The following is a 17,349-nucleotide window of genomic DNA, read 5'->3' as shown; positions in this document are numbered from 1 at the left end:
CTCCCGGTTGCAAGCCCTGCAACCCCAGCCGTATGACTCAGTTTGGAGGTTTGTCGGCATTATCCTCGGATGTAGAAGTAAATGCTGTCTGGCAATCCTGGGATGTTGGAGCTGTTGGAGGGAAGTCTGAATTCTAACCAGACAAGGATAAGGATTCAAGTTCTACAACTGCAGCTGATAATACTGTAATCTGTTTATGTAAATTTTCGAACTTGTAACCTTATCATTATGGTTATATACTTAATCAAGGAACATGGCTTGCATGCCTTCTGTTCAAATAACTTCTATCACTTAAAATTCTGATAGGAGCTAGTACTAGGCTTTAAGAATTAGAATCCCATAATTCAAATATTGATGACCCTTTTCTCTATGTCAGTTTCTGTAGCAAAAATGGGATTATATTCATTAGATGAAGAACAAAAGCAGAACTGGAACTGCTACAAATGGGTAGCCATGGCTTGAAAAACAACAAAACAAATAAAACAGGGGAGAGCAAAAGAAAAAGTGAAAAGTGAATTCTCGAGTAAACTTTATTTACATCATTGTTTGATATATCACAAATTCTGAATCTGTTCTTTGTCTGTTAATATGTATTGGTACAAAAACCAACTTGCCTTTAAAATATCAAATCCCATGACATCGAAATGCATGACAGAACAAAACATATCAAAGTGGTCCAGGCAAACAAAAAAACAAAAGCAAAGTAGCCCAATGCAAATGCTTGGTCTTTCCAGAAGGGTTGATGAGAAAATAAACCTTTTCAGAGCTCGAATCAACTAAATTCCCATGGTTCCTTTTTGATACTTTAGCTGGGTCATTTCATAAATGGTTAGGTAAGCATATGGATGAACAAAGTCAGAGAGAAACCAGAGGGCGAAGGATCCAAGAATTATCCTTTAATATTATCATCCAACTATAAAATTCACTTGCAGAAACTCTACTGTATGGATCCCTTAGAGCCCCCAAATATATTGCGTTGGCCCTATGCTTATGCATCGTTTTCCAATTCTGTGTCGGAGACATACAAAAAATCGTAAATGGAGGGGCACCGTCACAATGAACTTTGCAGCTGTTTGAAGCAAACATACCAAGAAGGGAAAACATTTCTTTCTTTTTGTTTCTTTTTAACAGAGAATTGCTTCAGTTTCTTGGGCAAGAAAACACAGGTAAAGAAATCAAAGATGTTGAGAGATTCAGGTTGCATTCCTTTGCTTGTGGAAGCCACTAAACTGATAAATCGTATGTGTCTAAACGTATGATGGTACAATTTTCGTATGTGAGTTGAAAAGGAAAAGCTATAGATTTTCCTGGATCACGTGTATCATCTGCTGCCAGTCTCAGCGCAGCACATCATCGCCCCAGATTAGCTTTTTTTATTTTCCCCACATGTTGAGAAAGTATATACTGGTAGCATATACAGCTGGCATGGCACTTACTGAAGATTTTATCATTGCCTTGATGAAAAAAAAAAACATTATCAGATATAGTTTCAAGTTCTTTTTTTCTTTTTCCAATGGAGAGAATCTTTTCCTCACAACAACATTGCCAGCTTAATGTTTGATTCATTAATTGAATCTTAATACTTTGTCAGTAGCAATAGGGAATCGTTGAAAATTCAACACAGTTAAGCCAATAATATATATTCTCCTTCAACCAAACGCTGGGTTTAAATTTTAATCTTGGGCTCATAATATATTTCCTATTTAAAAATTGGATCTATTTGTATGGAGACATAACAAATATAGTTTCTTGTTAGACTTTAGTATTTGCTTTCTTAAAGCCTAACCAAACCAATATCTATATTTGTACGACAGTCACATTTCCTACAAATAATCCTACATCAGCAGTTTAGTTTCTTGACTAACTGGGGTTATAAAAGGGTCATGGGTCCTCTTTACTTTATAGTTTTACAAAGAGAGGGAGACAGTGAGAAAGAGAGCGAGAGAAAGAGAAGTAGAGAAAGAAAGGAAGATGGGGAGGAGTCCTTGTTGCTCCAAAGAAGGACTCAACAGAGGAGCCTGGACTGCATTGGAAGATAAAATACTTACAGCATATATTAAGGCTCATGGAGAAGGCAAGTGGAGAAACCTCCCCAAGAGAGCTGGTATTATTATTATTATTGTTGTTGTTTTCTTTTAATACTTCACACTTTGCTTGGCCTCTTTTAAGTAGTATCTTTTCCTCTGTTTTCTCCCTGCTTCCTTTTACCATGACCCTTCACAAAGACCCAAAGTAAAATTACAGCTGCTCAAAATGGACCAACATTAAGTTGCAACTGATGGTTACCAAATGCAGGTTTGAAGAGGTGTGGCAAGAGTTGTAGACTTAGATGGCTAAATTATCTTAGACCAGATATCAAAAGAGGCAATATCTCCCATGACGAGGAGGAGCTCATAATCAGACTCCATAATCTTCTTGGCAACAGGTTGCTCACTCTCTCCCCGTTTCATGTTTTTCTACTCGATCGAGTGTTACATGTATATTTGGTATTCATTGCCGACTGCCTTGGTATTCCGCAGATGGTCTTTAATAGCTGGAAGGCTACCTGGGCGAACAGACAATGAAATCAAAAACTACTGGAACACTACTTTGGGAAAGAGAGCCAAAGCTAAAGCATCCTCGCCTACATCCACAGAAACTCCCCATAGCAAATCTAGACATAAAAAGCTAACAACTCAGCCCCATGTCACCGATCCCTCAAATTCACCACAGGCTACAGAAACCAAAATCCAAGTGATCCGGACCAAAGCCACTAGGTGCAGCAGCAAAGTCCTGGTCCCATTACAGCCACCACCAATTCAAGATATTGACCCATCTGAGCATCAAGATTTTCAACCTTACTTGACAAATCATGAAGAAATGAATAATAATGCGAGTGTTCAAAGCCACCACGGAACCGAAGTGCTTGATGCGTTGTATAGTCATGGCCAGGATTTCTTGAACTTTGAAATCAATGATCAGCTGAGAGCAAGCAATGAAGACTCTGAGGAGAGTAATGACATCAACAAGAATCCATCCCTGGATCCTGTGCAACCCCTTTCGATTGATGAAGCGATGTTCAAGGATTGGACCACAAATCCTTGTCTTGATGACAATGCCGCCATGGATTTAGACTCTTTAGCATTTTTACTTGAACCCGACGAATGGCCTTGATAGGAAAATCACTGCTGCAGTTCCAACACAGCAAAAAAAAAAAAGAAACATGTGAATAAAACAAAAGGGCCTGTATGTTTCTCTCATAAGTACTGCTACTTTGCCAGTTGCAACTTGCATGTCATGGGCAACCATACTGTAAATTTTAGTAACTTAAATTTTGGAAGTTGAAAACAAATCATCAACGAGTCTGTATGCTAACCTTGTATCTTTCTCATCATTTGATTCAAGTTCCTCATTAACTTATCATGTAATCATAGTACATATGAAGAGCTCATTCATTTATCGCAATTCTCTTTATTGGCATGCTACACATGCGATAGTAAATCTGAAAGCAACTTCCATGTTTTGAAAGCAACGCATAAGCTTTTAGCATGTCTTTTCTAATCAATAATTCTTCGAAGTCGGGGAAATCCATGGTGGTTGTCAATTCATTACTGCAATTTCTTCCTGTATTTGTTCTCCAAGTAGCTTAAGTTTCAGCTCCCACCCAAAAGAGAGAAAAAAAAAAAAGAGAAGAACCAATAACAATATTTCCTTGCTGCAATCATGCAAGGTGACTTAACATTTTCCATCCTCGAATGAGTTCTAGCCTCTACGGGGATTGGAAAGTTTTAGTCATAGGGAAAGGAAATTATGTTAAAAGGGTTCCACAATGATTTTCTTTTCGAATGAAGACCAATACAAATAACAGGGATGAGTGATGACGCGATATCATGGGATCAAAACAACCCCATTTTTATTCACTTGACCTCGCCGATGATGGCTGCTGATGGGACCAAAAATCTCTTGCGTATGACACATGTGCGGTGCAGAGACAATCCCACCATTATATTCACCACTTTGTTCCTGCTCGAATATTACCGACTATTGCTTTACTTCATTGATCTCACAAAGATGGCAATCATTAGGATCCAATTTGGTTTTGTGCTCTACCAATTTGCTGGTGAACTAGGCAAGTATGGTCCTCCCCTTGTCTGATTTTTTCAAATTTTTACCGCGACTCTGAAATGTTGAGGCACGTGATCACCAAGGAGAACCTGTCGTGTTAGGTAAGGACATTTCTTTCAATGCAATTGACCATTAGATGGATCCTTAAGAACCCACCAAGTTTAGTTAAAACTTCTTAATCTATTCCCAAGGCCCCGATCATATCATAGGCCAATCGGTCTCGTCCCACCTTGAAATATTGATGCTTATGGTCAAAATTTTTTTATAACTTACACCAAAGTGACGCATTACATAAGAGCCTTTATCTGCATTTCAGCACAATTATTAAACGTTTTCAAAGCGGAGATTGTTAGGTCACCAAGCACACTGACGAAGCTCCGTAGACCCTGCATGCCATTATTTCAATTATTTTTGTGGTTTTTTCGATCTTTAACTGTTAAAAATTAATGTATCCTCTTAGACCTTTAGTATCATTCTATTGTTAAAAACAATATTAGTTTTCTTATTACACTCATTTCCTTATAGTCACGTTCTCAAATCTGAAGCCTTGAAAGAATAAAAGAAATGGAGAAATTTAATATACCTAGTTTGCAAGTCAACAGGGTTGAACTTCTGTAATTTGAGCCAGTTTCATGGGAGATTGTCTCCTTTACGGCATGCTAATGGGGAACATCAAATTTTTAGGCCAGTGATATTAATATGTACGGGATAGGTTGTCTGCATGTTAAAGAAAACAGTTAACTTCTCTATAACTTCTGCAGTGGTGGCTGTCTATGGTTAAAGCCCAACTACCGGTGATACACCCAGCAAAAAGAAAATGTAAACAAGACACTTGCATTTGGTGTTTAAACAAATGTCTGGAATAGAACTCAGAGGGAGAGAAAGCTACCTCAGGATCTTTATGTTTAATGTAGGAAGTTACTGCCTACTTTCACGTCTAGGAGGGAAAGCAGGAGCGCATTATTTAATTTTGAATAAAACTTAAGGGAATGGCATTGCAGCTTGAAATTTTGTTAACAAATTGCGTCTTTGCCCAAGTTATTGGAGCAAATTTCAGTTTGCAGTTTGCAACTCGCTTTTGGGTTTGCCCCACGATTTCATATTATAAGTATTTGGTAATCAATGTTGTCGTATTGGTGAATTTTGCCATCGCTGGCCCTATCAGAAGCGAGGAAGAAGGGAGAAGAGAAAAAGAAAGGTTGGGTAACATTAACATCAAATGTCAGTCAAGCAGAACTTGTTGATTTTCACAGAAATATCTCCACAACTCTTTTTCCTCTTTTCTTGGTTGAGTGACTGGATTAAGTAACCTTCCTCCACTTTCACATTGCTCTCAACCCAAAAGATAAGCCGTGTAGATCTTTGCCTCCAAAGGAAGAAGTACTTGATTCGCTAACCTAAGACCATTTTTCCTAGCCAAGTGGAAGTCCCTTTGTTCCACCAGTTAAAACAAACACCAGAAATGGACATGACCCTCACTTATTAGAGGCAAGCTTCACCAAAAGAGGACAGATATTCAGTTCTTTGCATCAAATTTGTCTTATTACTTTAATAACTGGGAATGGCAAGATCATTTGTTTTATTATAGACCTTACACCTAGTCTCTCTCCTAGATCATGTGGATCTCAAAGGCCTAAGCATGAGACCAAAGAGTCACGTGGTATGTTCTAAACACTCTTTTCAAATAATCAAGCCACTATTTTCTTACAGGTCATTAATGCTAGTGTTGACAGTTGAAGAGACTGAAACCCAATTGATCATAGCTTGCTCCTCTGCATTACTATTCTCTTCACGCGGCAGGATAAGATGCGCCTTTATTTGGTTTGTTTCTTTTGATTAAGATGCTATGGTGAAATTGAATCTAGTGTGACAAACAAAATAACAACCGATCCATCACCATTAATAGTTATACATCTCATAAGACAAACTACGTGACAGAAGCTTCACGGCTCACTGATATAATCATGAACAGTTTTTCATCATGTGTCTGCAATAATGGAAGAAAACCGTACACTGTGATGATTTAATTCTTGTCATAAACTTTGTTTTTGAATACTTTCCGAATGTAAAATACCAATTTTAATCAGATATGTGCTACGAGGGTTTCAAACAATAGGTATCTGCAACAAAAAAGTGGTTCCTATCCTGCTTCAGCTCAGTTGTTGGCCTGCCATGCAAGATTCATATTAGTATTAGCTCTACTCATCCTCATGACCACCCAAAAATTTTCTAAGTACTTATTCTCATGTTAAATATATGTATATATAGATATGTATACTTGCGAAACTGTAAACATATAAGCAGAAAACCTGGTAAAGATGGGCTCTACTCACACAATTGCCAACAGCAGCTGGATGCAGAGTCAAAGCATCATTATAAATCATTATTAGAGATGATAATACAAGTAACCAAAGTCATAACAAATATCTGCAGTCATTTCTTTCTTTTATCTGCAGTATGACTTATAGCAGAAAATCCAACTAACCTATACAAATTAATAAATGAAAAGACCATTATCAGCCTATTTACTTGTTTCCATGATCATTGATGCAAATCATTGGAAAACATTTTGCATGTTGTGCCATGAAATATCCCCACCTGCAGCAAAACTACCCTTCATAATTTGAACTACTATGGAAAACTATTGACCTGCAACTCTGAATGACGGTTGATGAGAAAAGCCCTAGACTGGTTGTGAGAAATTACAGTTTCGGCAGAAACAATATTCCACACATTGCTCGAGGCTGCTGGAGGTAAAATTCTAAAATAGAAACTTCTAAAGTAAAAAAAAAAAATGGTTACTTTTCCAGATTATAATTGAAATTGAGTGCATATATTTGACCAAAATACAATGCTACCTAACCTTTGAGCAAAGTAAACGATACATCATAGAAACAGCAAAGCCATGACAGGGATAGGTTTCACGATTCACACGTTTATGGAGTTCCTTCCGCCTTGGGAATAAGACATAGACTATGATTTTCTCGATGATGACAGAGACTCTTCATGATACCGATGTTTCTAATTACATGAAGGGAACAAAAGATAGAACAATTTTCTAACTCAGACTGTTTCCTATACCATAGAAATTTTTTGCCGGGGTCGGGATAAAAACCATATATACTTAATTATAATTAAAATGAGAATAAAAAATAGTTAAAAGAACCTTTCTGATTGCAAAATATCATAGAAAGTATACAAAATTCAAAGAAACACTGACGTAATTGCAATGTAAAAAAATAATAATGTAATTGAGGGAAAAAAATGAATTTCTTTTGATAGGTAAAATAATATTAACTTCAAAGCTAATAATCATATTGGGCATATGAATGATCAAATATAAATTAAAATCTAACTGATATAAGTTTCATTAAAATAAAATAAAACATATAAAAATCTTAAAAACTAAATAGTGAAATATAGGAATTAAAAGAAGCAAAAAGAAAAGAAAAGTTACATGTAAATTTGATTTGTATACAAAATAGAGCAACTTAAATTTCTTTCATAAGTCCTGATGCAATAATTAGTGTCAACATATTTATTTCTTTTGATAACACCGACGTTAAAATAGTGCAAGAAATAAAATTAATAAATAGGTTTAGAACTTCAAAAGGCGAGCGAATGATTATAAAGTATTCTAATGCCAATTAGAAACTTTCATAAGGTGGGGCCATTTCATAATTTCTTGGAGTAAGCCAAAGTCAAAATTTACCCTTTTTGTTTGAGAAAAGGTCAAGCCAAGGTTTCAAGAGCCAAGGGGGAAGCCAGGGCCCCTGCCTAACTGCAGCTGCAGCTGCCTTCACTTTTAGTATTTCACATGACGAACGCATCTGTTCGTGCAACCAAAATGGCAAGAAAACTATGACTATGATATAGTAACCATGCCTGATATAGAAAACAAGCTCACCCCTCCAATTAAGAAGCTTAACACTTTACATCAACAAAGGGCCTTTCTCTTCACTCTGCCTCTATAATGATAACTCGAGGGATTATGGTAGGTTAACTAATCCCCACCTTTCTCTGCTCGAAATGACCATGATTTTGACTAAGTGATACGAGGTTAACTAATGGCCTGCCCATGATGAACAATTGAACATGCAAACTTTAAAGAACAAAGAGGAAAGACACTAAAAAATGAGATAAACACACCAAATTAAAAGACAATATAAGTCAAAAACAGATTTTCAAGGACCACATGCATGACCCATAAATGTTAATGTTACTGCAACCAGATCCCACCGCAATAGTTTTCAACATAGGTCCTAATAGAGTAATAGTTCCACCTAGATGAAGCTTTGCATATGCAGGACTGACAAAGTATTCTATGTGAAGTTTTGCTGCAATATTGTTCAATTACTCTACCAAAGACTTCACATCGGAGGAAAAATGTTTCGTTTCTCTTTTTGACCAATAAATTTTCAATTTTCTCGAGAGAAGGAAATTTCCCAGGAAAAGGAATCCGCACCATTCTACGGGTTTAAAAACAAAAGTTAAAAACTCTTAATGACTTGCAACCTGTTATTGAGACTTTTTCAATCCAATAATTGAGGCTGCATGAAATTTGATTGGTGAAAGACAAAAGAGACCCTTGGTCCAATCAAAGAACGTTTACCCGAGACAAAACTCCCGAGTTCAAACTCAAAACTACAATTTTCTGAATTGACAGCGTCGTATTAACTACCGAGCAAAGAAAGCTTTATTTACTTACCCGTTTCAATTGCAGCAGCAACCTGAAAGCTGAAGCTTAGGTGGCACCGGAGCTTGCTCCTGTTCAAATTTGATAGATTCAAATTAAAGAAATGTTTCAAACCAGTTGATTTCCCATAGACGGTTTTGCTTTGTGCTTTGCCCGTTTCCAATGATTCTTTGCTTTGATTTGATTTGATTCTGTCGTCTCCCATAGACTGTTGTCCGAAGCCCAGTATCATGCGAATGCAAGTCTCTCGAACCTGGACTGCTGGACCTGGCCCATGGGCCCTGTGTGATTGTGGTCAGGTCACGACTTACAGATACAACAACGATTGGGATTCTTCATTACCAAGGAATTCCTCCTATTCAACGGATTGCATCGGTCAATTTCGGTTGATTTCGATTTCAAGAAATCAAAATCGACAAAACTGATGAGAAATTTTAACCAATCGAAGCTCACTGGTTATAAGAAAAAAATCAACCAATGGAAGCTGACTTCGATTTTCGGTCGATTGAATGTTTAAGTGAACATGAATATGAAAATAGCCATGAAAATAAATCACATGATAACCCACAATAAACAGACCTTGAAACAGAGGTGACCGGCAGCAAGGAGGAGGATAGATGCCGGCAGGAGGAGACGACAAAGAGCACCAAGCAGAGGAAAGAAGTAGGAAGAAGAAAGGGGAGACAAATGAAGAAAGAGGGAAGGTCGGCAAGGGAAGACAGAACAGGGGTGAGGTTTAATGAAGCCTATTAATAGAATTTTCCCCTCCCCTTGGTTTTTCGATCGATTCTATTGGGGGGAGAGTGCCCCGACGACCGAATCACAGTGGTACCGATCCCATCGGTCACAACCAATGCCAGCAACCGCCATCGTATAATCGAGTTGATGGTTGCTGTTGTAGTCCATTTCGGTCAGTTACTCGATTGCAACCGAACAATGCTTTCCTATTTGAGGGTGATATTTTCAACATGAAAGCTAATGTATTGTTTATTACAAAAAGAAAAAAAATATTATTTATATTTTTACTGGTAATTATAGGAAAATATGTTTAATTGAGTGCCTTTAATAAAACATTTGTTGATATGTCTATTTTAAAAATCTATAGCATACTTAAAAGGAAGTCTCAAAAAATTTTTTTCCTCTAACCATGTCGAGAGTATAGAAAAAAAATAAAAAATAAAAAAATAAAAAGAGACCCATGTGTACGCACGGTTCATAATCTAGTTATTATTAAAAGTAGTGATTGTAATTAATTAAAAATGTGACATGTGTTTAGAGTTAAAAAATATACGTATAAAAAAATGGGTAGAAATTAAGAAGGTTTTGTTAATAGATGTTATTGAATAATATCTTTTTAAATATATTAAAAATTATCATATTGATTGTCAATTATTGCATTTAATATAAAATATTACTATATATAATATTTTTATTTAATTGAAATTCAAAGTTAAATGATATGTTAAGATGGTAAATTCTTTAGGTGGTCAAGGTAGTTGGGTTGATGTAACAAATTAATTGACGTAAATCTTTGTCACCAATTTAAAGAGAGAATGAAAAATAAATAAAAGGATATTAAAGATTCAATGAATGAACTCACACATCTTTATCTTCTAAATTTTTTTTATCAAATTGAAATTTTATGTTCAAACTTCATACTTGGTTTTTTTTTTTCATTATTTAAAGATTCTTCACTTGCTCTATTTCTCTCTATTAGTTGATTGCAAGCAATAAAAATAAAAAATATTTTAAAAAAACATAAATATTCATACTCATACACATTATTTGTCTTAAAATTTAAATCTATAATACTTATGATTTGTAGTATTTGTCCTTAAATTTAAAATCTATAATACTTCAAAATTAAGAAAAAATAAATTATTTGTGCGTAATGCATATTTTCTTCAAATTTAAGGAAGAATAATACAATAAATATAAAAAAATTTATAAATAGTATAAAATTAATCAATCAATAGCCTTAACCCATGTCAATTTCTAATAATTATATTTATCTACGATTTATTAATGGATTATTCACATTTGTACCCTAATTGTGTGGCAAACAACGTATTCGGACTCATACCCAAATTAACTTCTGTCCTCTTTTTCTCTTTTTAATTTATATTTTCGGACGAACCCCGCTTCTATAAGGCTGGTGGTAATCACTCCGTACCCGCCCCGTTATATGAAACCTTTTTGTTCCCAATTATAGCGAACAGAATCCCCAAATTCTCTCAATTCGTCCGCATAAGCAGATCGCTCTTCTTTATCCCTCCTATCTTCTCCTGTCTAATCGAGAAACTGAGTCTACAATTCAACTCCCCGCTTCCAACTCAGCCATGTCGGTCCGCTTCAAATTCAGAAGCTCGCCTTACTACGACTCGGTCGACATTGGGGACCGGCCTTCAATTTCAGTTTGTGATCTCAAATCCAGAATCGTCCAAAACAAGAAACTGAATCTTTGTCAAGATTTCGATCTCCTCTTCTCTGATCCTATCTCCGGTCAAGGTCACCTCTCCCGCTCTCTGCTTTAATTCTATTTTCTTTTTTTTCGTTTTCTCTTAATGTTATATAGGAACAAGAATTAACGTATAACTCAAGTTCATAGTTATAGTAAGCTCATGAATTACATGGAACTGGAATTTTAAATGGAAGATTGATTTCCTCTAGCCAAACGTGGCCTTGTATTAGTTTCTTCACAAACTTAGACTGATTGGTTGAAAATTGGTTGTTTGATGGATTTAATGCAGAATACGTGGATGACGATTTTCAAATTCCTCGTGGTTCGAGTGTGATCATAAAAAGAGTTCCTGCGGGGTTAGTCCCTTTTCAGTCGAGTTTAATTTTATGTTCAAATTTTAATATGGGACATTTTATTGTGGTTCCTTACTTATGATGCTGATTCTGTTCAGGGAACGTGCTGGCTCACTTGAAAATTTTCCAACCAGAGACGCCAATATTAGCAAAACCTCTCATCCAGAGGTGAGTTTTATGCCTTAAATCGATTGCAACTAACTATTTGTCTTAGGAGAAAATAATTGCATAATTTTATGTTGATACGAAATAAACAGATTTAGCATTGGTCTTTTGGTAGTTTTCATTTTGTTTACAAGAAATGAGAAGAGAAAAAAAATTGTTTTATAATTTAACCTATATTTGTCTTCTTGGCCTGAAGTTTTACATTATGTTCACTGCCTCTTTTTAAGCTTTAATTATTCTACTAATTCATTTTTAGTAAGTCAATGAATTTCTAGATGGATGTTGAATCACAAACTTTTCTAGTACATACATATGGTGACCTTAAAATAAGTTTTTCTGCTTCGTTTAGTTTCACCTTTTTTCAAGTGATGGCATAATATTCATTTTGCAGAATGTGGAAACTGTCAACTTTGATGACTTTGGGGCAGAATTATGCCCTGTATCTGATGCAAACTTATCTGGCATTGGTCTTGATATTGAGCACAAATTTTGTGTTGGTGATGAGGAGATAAATATCAAATTAAAAAGGTATCAACCCTTGGATTTCTAGTTTCTGTAAATGCATTATTTAATCATTTTATTTATGATTGCACTATTTTGTATAGAACAGTACTATTATTCTTCTCTTATAAATGTATTTTTTTCTTTTTATGAATTCAGGTGCACTGAGCAACCTGTGGTAGAATGTCATAAATTTGAAGTGAGTGACATTAGTGAGGCCATCCCACAAGGTGCGGAATGTTTCATTTTCCTTTGGCTACCCCACCTTTATATGAAAGGCCTTTTGTTAAAAAAAAGTTTTGACTTACCATGCTGCTATTCATATATCAGGTCACAAAGAGTCAGAGACAAAATCTAAACCTGACATTGAACTGAATACTAAACAGTCTGAGTAAGAGATTTTGTCCCCTCAGTTATCTTATTGTCATTATTTAGTCTCAAGATCTGCCTTTCTTTTTTCTTGTTTCACTTTTAAATGTTCTGTCGATGTTGAAAGAGTTGTTATTGTCAGCCTTCGAGCAATGCAAACTGCTGATTTTCCGTCAGAGCTGAAATGCTCTCTTTGCGACACATTCTTTAAGGAGGCTGTTATGATACCCTGCTGCCAGCACAGTTTCTGCATGAAATGTAAGTATTATGCAGTGTAGTTGGTTGATTTCAGGACATCGTTACTTATTTTTTTTTTCTATGCATTGTAAGTGGATACTTATTAAATTTTATTAATATTGGAAGAAAAATTGGGTACAAAATGCTCTCTAGCTCCAGAGTACTTGTTTCTTGTACGAAGTTTTAGTGTGATAAGGTTGTTTAATGTTTACATGTTGTCTCCTATCCTGATGATGGTGTTTGGTTGCAGGCATCTGTCATGTGCTGGTTGAAAAGGCAAGGTGTCCCAAATGCTTTTCTACCAAATGCAAAGTGGAAGATTTGTTACCCAATGTGTCACTGAGGCTAGCAATTGAGCGTTTCCTGAAGTCCCAAATTCTAGTTAATGGTTCGGAAAATGCTTTACATCGAGATGCTCCAGGTATGAAACTAATATATTCTCTACTTTTTCTTCTTTTACCATTGCCAGGACATTGAATAATTGCTTAATAATCCAAAAACAGATGGAGAATCAGGAATTCAAGAGAACGATGTTTCTCGCGTTGTCTCTGTCCTTCAAAGAGGAGCAGAGTTGCCTCCTTCTCCCTCTGCAACAGGGAGGGGATCCAATCAATATCCTACAGAATCGGTGGGTGGCACAGGTTCTCTTGTCAATTCCAATCATTTTCTTAAAGATAAAATCTCTAAATTGCCTGTTCACAAGATGCAGCGACTCCCTGTTGGCCTGGAAGGTTTTGCTGATTTCCAGGGGGAAAACCAGCCCATTAACGAGGAAGGTATAATCTTAAGTTCTCAAGCAATTTGCATAATGATTCTGTGACTATAGTCTTTTAGCTTCTAGCAGCTTAAGATTCAAAACATGATGCTAAATATTCTGCTTTTAATATGACTACTTTGTATATCGTATTTTATTATCTGTTTTCTTCATTCTTGGAACTTTAAATTCTTTATCTTGTGTAACTACAGCTGAATCCAATGTCAAGAGGAAGAAGGTGTTGGGGGTTACGACTGCAGGTAGAACATTTAACTTAATTTTAGAGACTTAACCCAACTTTAATGTAGATATGATATCTGTGTATGTCTTCTGTGTTCTGAGTAACTTGGTGATACTGGCAGATGCAGAGAAGGGTTATGTGGAGACTGGAAGACTCAAAAAGGTAATATGTTTGTCTATCATCTCCTTGAACTGAATGTAATCGTCACTTGACATGCCTAAGCATGCAGCATGATCTACCTTGAGGTTACACACACACATATTCATTCTAGAAAATATCTTTGATGGGCTGTTTCAATAATAGTTGTTGTTCGTATGTTATCTGTCTGGATGTGTCTCTATTTTGTGCCATTCTTCTGGGGTCCAAATGCCAGTCACACATCAGTAATATGTGTTGCATATATTCTCAGTTTTCACCTTCTTAAATGTTAGGTTTCTGCAAAATGATTAAGTGTTGCATTTCATAACGTTGAACTCTATTTTTGCACTGTCCTGATTAACTTTCTAGTTTGTTATCTGTTTGTTACATATTTGCAATATTTCAAATGATAGTGCTGTGGAATAATTATTTGCCTGATTGAATTCAGGGGGATTGTGTCTGCTACATGTGTGGTTCTCCTGGTCATTTGAGGAGAGATTGCCCAGCTGTCTCCAGTCCACATCCTATGCTTCAAAGAGGTAAATGCTGGATATTTGGCTGTCATTATATTTGTTTCTATTTACTGTGCAAGGCTCATTTTTGTGTTTACGTTTTACTGGGATTATAGGCAATGGTATGTTTCCAGGAGCAATGCCTGGTTATGTATCACCATACTGGAATGGACCTCCGTTTCCCAATATCAGGCCATTTGCAAACCCATATGGCAACTCTGGTATGATGCCCTTCAATGGAACAGTGGTTCGTGCTTCACCTTTTCATGTTCCTACATATGTGCCATCTATGTTTGGTGGGTTACCTGCCTTTCGGTAAGTCCATTTATTTTTTCATAATGCCTTCTAAAACATGTATTTCATTTATTGTGTCATGGGTCTGGTTTTGATTCTGGGGCATTTTGCAGGGGATTTACAAGGATGGGAGGCGTAGCACCTGCAGTGAAAAATAATGTAGACCACCAACTATTTCATTTCGAGTTGGATGTTAAAGATTATGATAAGGGACCCCAGTTTACAAGTGAGAATGTCATGAGGTATATTTTCTTTTCCATATTAAGCAACAACCTTGTGTACAAATACTTAGAATTTTTACCTCGTATAACTCTTTTTCTGTTAATTTTGGTGAATAAACAGTTTTTCAGCTTGTTTTTCTGGATTTAATCGGTGTCTACAAGTTTATTCTTTGTTGCGCTTTAAACTAATTTCTATTTTGGGAAAATGTCTGAAGAAAGTTGTAACAAAATCCCTCCTTTTCTCTCTTTAAAGCTTTGATATGGAAAGTCGCGTTATCATTATCAACACTTAAATTGTAGTTTTATTTGGGCATATCTTTTTTCTTCTTATATGCTAATTTTTTGTGCATCAGAAAACACTTTTATGATGAGGATGATGTTAAAGGACATCAGTGTGATGAGGCAAAAAGACCGCGTGATAAAAACTTTTATCCTGAGAGGGAAAGGAGTGCAAGCTACTCTGAAGACAGCTTTACAAAAAAGTCACTTATGAAACGTAGGCATCCACATACCATTGATGATGATGTTTATTCTGATGATGAAAGACATGAGAAAAGTTCTAACATTGCTGGTCAAAATCGGAGGCCTTATCATCACTCGGAGAGGTCAAGGTCAGAAGTAGATGATTTGCCCGGTAGCTCCAGCTGGCATAGTGAGGAGAGGCATAAACATGGTCATAGGAGCTCCAAAAAGCACAATGACTGCAGAGAGCACTGTGACAGTGATTCTAGTTGGAGCCATTATCCAACTAATAAAGAGAAAGAAGCTAAAAGGACAGTTAAGCATGATGCTGAGAGACAGCACCAGAAACATTGCAGTAACTCTGAATCTAGTTTGGAACCAAACCATTCCACTGACCAGAAAAAGAAAAGAAGGGAGAAAGGTTCTAGCCGAAGTTGCAGGCATTCTGGGTACAAAACAAAAACAACACGATGTGACAATTTGAGTCATGATAGGTGGCAGATGGCCAGGAGGTCAGATGAAGACAATTGAGAGGACTATCACCATTATAAAAGGAAAAGGGTATACTAAACAAGCAACAGATCTGATTTTTGAGGTAAATATGTATATGAAGTTGCATGTCAGAATTTAGGTGATAAATCTGGAATTAAATTTCCTTTCCAGTGAGGTAAATGTATTAACTTGGTTTACTACTAGTTCCATAATATTGCTTTTTATATGTTTAAAAAAAGGATTTAGCACATTGCACTGGATGAACACAGGGCTGTTCCTTTCTAATTTTGATTCTCTGTTGGTTTTCTTGATACAGATCTAGTTGAGTGGTCGGCTTTTGGACAGTAGCTTCATGGATTATTTTTTAAATATCTTCTACTAACCATGTTTGCATTTCTAGCTTGTGCTGTGGAGGCAAGCAATAGGAAAGAGGAGCATTGCGTAAGTTAAATTTTAGGTTCGGATACTTTAATGCTTTGCCCAAACTTCTTTCAGAAATTGATGAAGCTGATGAAGGTATGTTTCTTTTCCAAGAAAAAAAGAAAATGTTAAAATGAGGGGGAAAAAAAGACACGAGACCCCTGATGGCCGGTTAATATTTCTTCAATAAGTTGCATCTGTGCGCTATGCACTCTATAGAGCAACTTCGTGAATGCTATAATCCGGCTGCCAGGGAGCTGATTGAGTTTTTCTATTTTTGGCACGAATGAGTGGGCCGCGTAATCCGTTTTAGGTGTCCATGGGCCCATGTGATTTCTTTGTCAGATTTAATGCACGTAGTCGAATTTTTTCTTGAAAAGAAAAAGGGATTTGGGCGCGATGACTAAAATATTGGTTTTTTTCGCGTTCAGGTTCTGATTTTTTGCAAGCTTTACTCCATAAATTATTTTCATATTTTTCTATAAAAGCAGAAGTGAAATACGAAGTAATATATTTGATTTTGACCAATTGTTCTAAATGCAAATATCATATTTTTTGCTAGCAATAAAATCTATTTATAATTTCAATTTTTTAACATTTTAAAAATATATTTGTATTTGTAAACATTGTTTTTATGGTCTCTTTATCTGGTCTTTTTGTGCTTTAAATTTTTTTTTGAAAAAAATTATTCTCTTTCAACTTTTTTAATATATATATTATTCAAAATGGTTATGATTTAGATTTTATAATGCGTCTTCGCTCCTGGTCCTGGTGATATATTTGTCATTTACTTTGTTTTGTGATCTGGTGTGTGATGCTGGTTGGAACATCACAAATTCACAAATCACAAAAAAATACAAATATATATATCCCCCCCCCCCCTGCCCCCCCCCCCCCCCCCCCCCGCCCCCCCCCCCCCCCCCACAACC

General features: G+C 36.1%; 2 protein-coding genes and 1 long non-coding RNA gene across 7 annotated transcripts; 2 read left to right on the top strand and 1 right to left on the bottom strand.

Moving 5' to 3' along the window:
* Window positions 1,885-3,444, top strand: LOC18588141 (myb-related protein 308). The gene is made up of 3 exons (XM_007012346.2): window positions 1,885-2,104; window positions 2,296-2,425; window positions 2,520-3,444. Exons 1-3 carry the CDS (start codon window positions 1,972-1,974, stop codon window positions 3,151-3,153), a joined length of 897 nt encoding a protein of 298 aa, XP_007012408.1. The 5' UTR covers window positions 1,885-1,971; the 3' UTR covers window positions 3,154-3,444.
* Window positions 5,974-9,877, bottom strand: LOC18588140. 3 transcript variants are annotated; one of them, XR_001929153.1, is made up of 5 exons: window positions 9,380-9,877; window positions 8,813-9,155; window positions 7,817-8,176; window positions 6,414-6,454; window positions 5,974-6,271 (listed from the first exon to the last, which is right to left on the bottom strand). It is a non-coding gene; the product is annotated as an uncharacterized LOC18588140 (long non-coding RNA). The 3 variants fall into 3 exon arrangements; XR_001929151.1 differs by lacking the exon at window positions 7,817-8,176 and having other exon boundaries at window positions 6,414-6,589; window positions 9,380-9,875; XR_001929152.1 differs by lacking the exon at window positions 7,817-8,176 and having other exon boundaries at window positions 9,380-9,778.
* On the top strand, window positions 10,967-16,941 carry LOC18588138. Of its 3 annotated transcripts, none has more exons than XR_001929613.1 (17): window positions 10,967-11,308; window positions 11,551-11,617; window positions 11,713-11,782; window positions 12,171-12,307; window positions 12,440-12,510; window positions 12,611-12,671; window positions 12,792-12,907; window positions 13,137-13,307; window positions 13,390-13,514; window positions 13,596-13,662; window positions 13,853-13,900; window positions 14,003-14,043; window positions 14,468-14,558; window positions 14,648-14,846; window positions 14,939-15,067; window positions 15,400-16,103; window positions 16,401-16,941. XR_001929613.1 is itself a non-coding variant. In XM_018128384.1 (16 exons), exons 1-16 carry the CDS (start codon window positions 11,140-11,142, stop codon window positions 16,037-16,039), a joined length of 2,202 nt encoding a protein of 733 aa, XP_017983873.1. In that variant the 5' UTR covers window positions 10,967-11,139; the 3' UTR covers window positions 16,040-16,315. The 3 variants fall into 3 exon arrangements, 1 of the variants encoding a protein (XP_017983873.1); XR_001929612.1 differs by having other exon boundaries at window positions 16,317-16,941; XM_018128384.1 differs by lacking the exon at window positions 16,401-16,941 and having other exon boundaries at window positions 15,400-16,315.

This window comes from Theobroma cacao, chromosome 9 (genome assembly GCF_000208745.1).
Source record: "Theobroma cacao cultivar B97-61/B2 chromosome 9, Criollo_cocoa_genome_V2, whole genome shotgun sequence".
NCBI classification, from domain to species: domain Eukaryota; kingdom Viridiplantae; phylum Streptophyta; class Magnoliopsida; order Malvales; family Malvaceae; genus Theobroma; species Theobroma cacao.
This window is presented reverse-complemented; position numbering and strand designations above follow the sequence as displayed.

Bases quoted from the DNA above. Each gene is read 5' to 3' on its own strand.
- LOC18588141 (XM_007012346.2), top strand. From the start codon at position 1,972: ATGGGGAGGAGTCCTTGTTGCTCCAAAGAAGGACTCAACAGAGGAGCC. The intron at 2,105-2,295 runs GTATTATTATTA...TACCAAATGCAG, and splicing joins AAACCTCCCCAAGAGAGCTG to GTTTGAAGAGGTGTGGCAAG. The intron at 2,426-2,519 runs GTTGCTCACTCT...GGTATTCCGCAG, and splicing joins CATAATCTTCTTGGCAACAG to ATGGTCTTTAATAGCTGGAA.
- LOC18588138 (XM_018128384.1), top strand. From the start codon at position 11,140: ATGTCGGTCCGCTTCAAATTCAGAAGCTCGCCTTACTACGACTCGGTC. The intron at 12,672-12,791 runs GTAAGAGATTTT...TGTTATTGTCAG, and splicing joins CTGAATACTAAACAGTCTGA to CCTTCGAGCAATGCAAACTG. The intron at 12,908-13,136 runs GTAAGTATTATG...GTTTGGTTGCAG, and splicing joins GCACAGTTTCTGCATGAAAT to GCATCTGTCATGTGCTGGTT.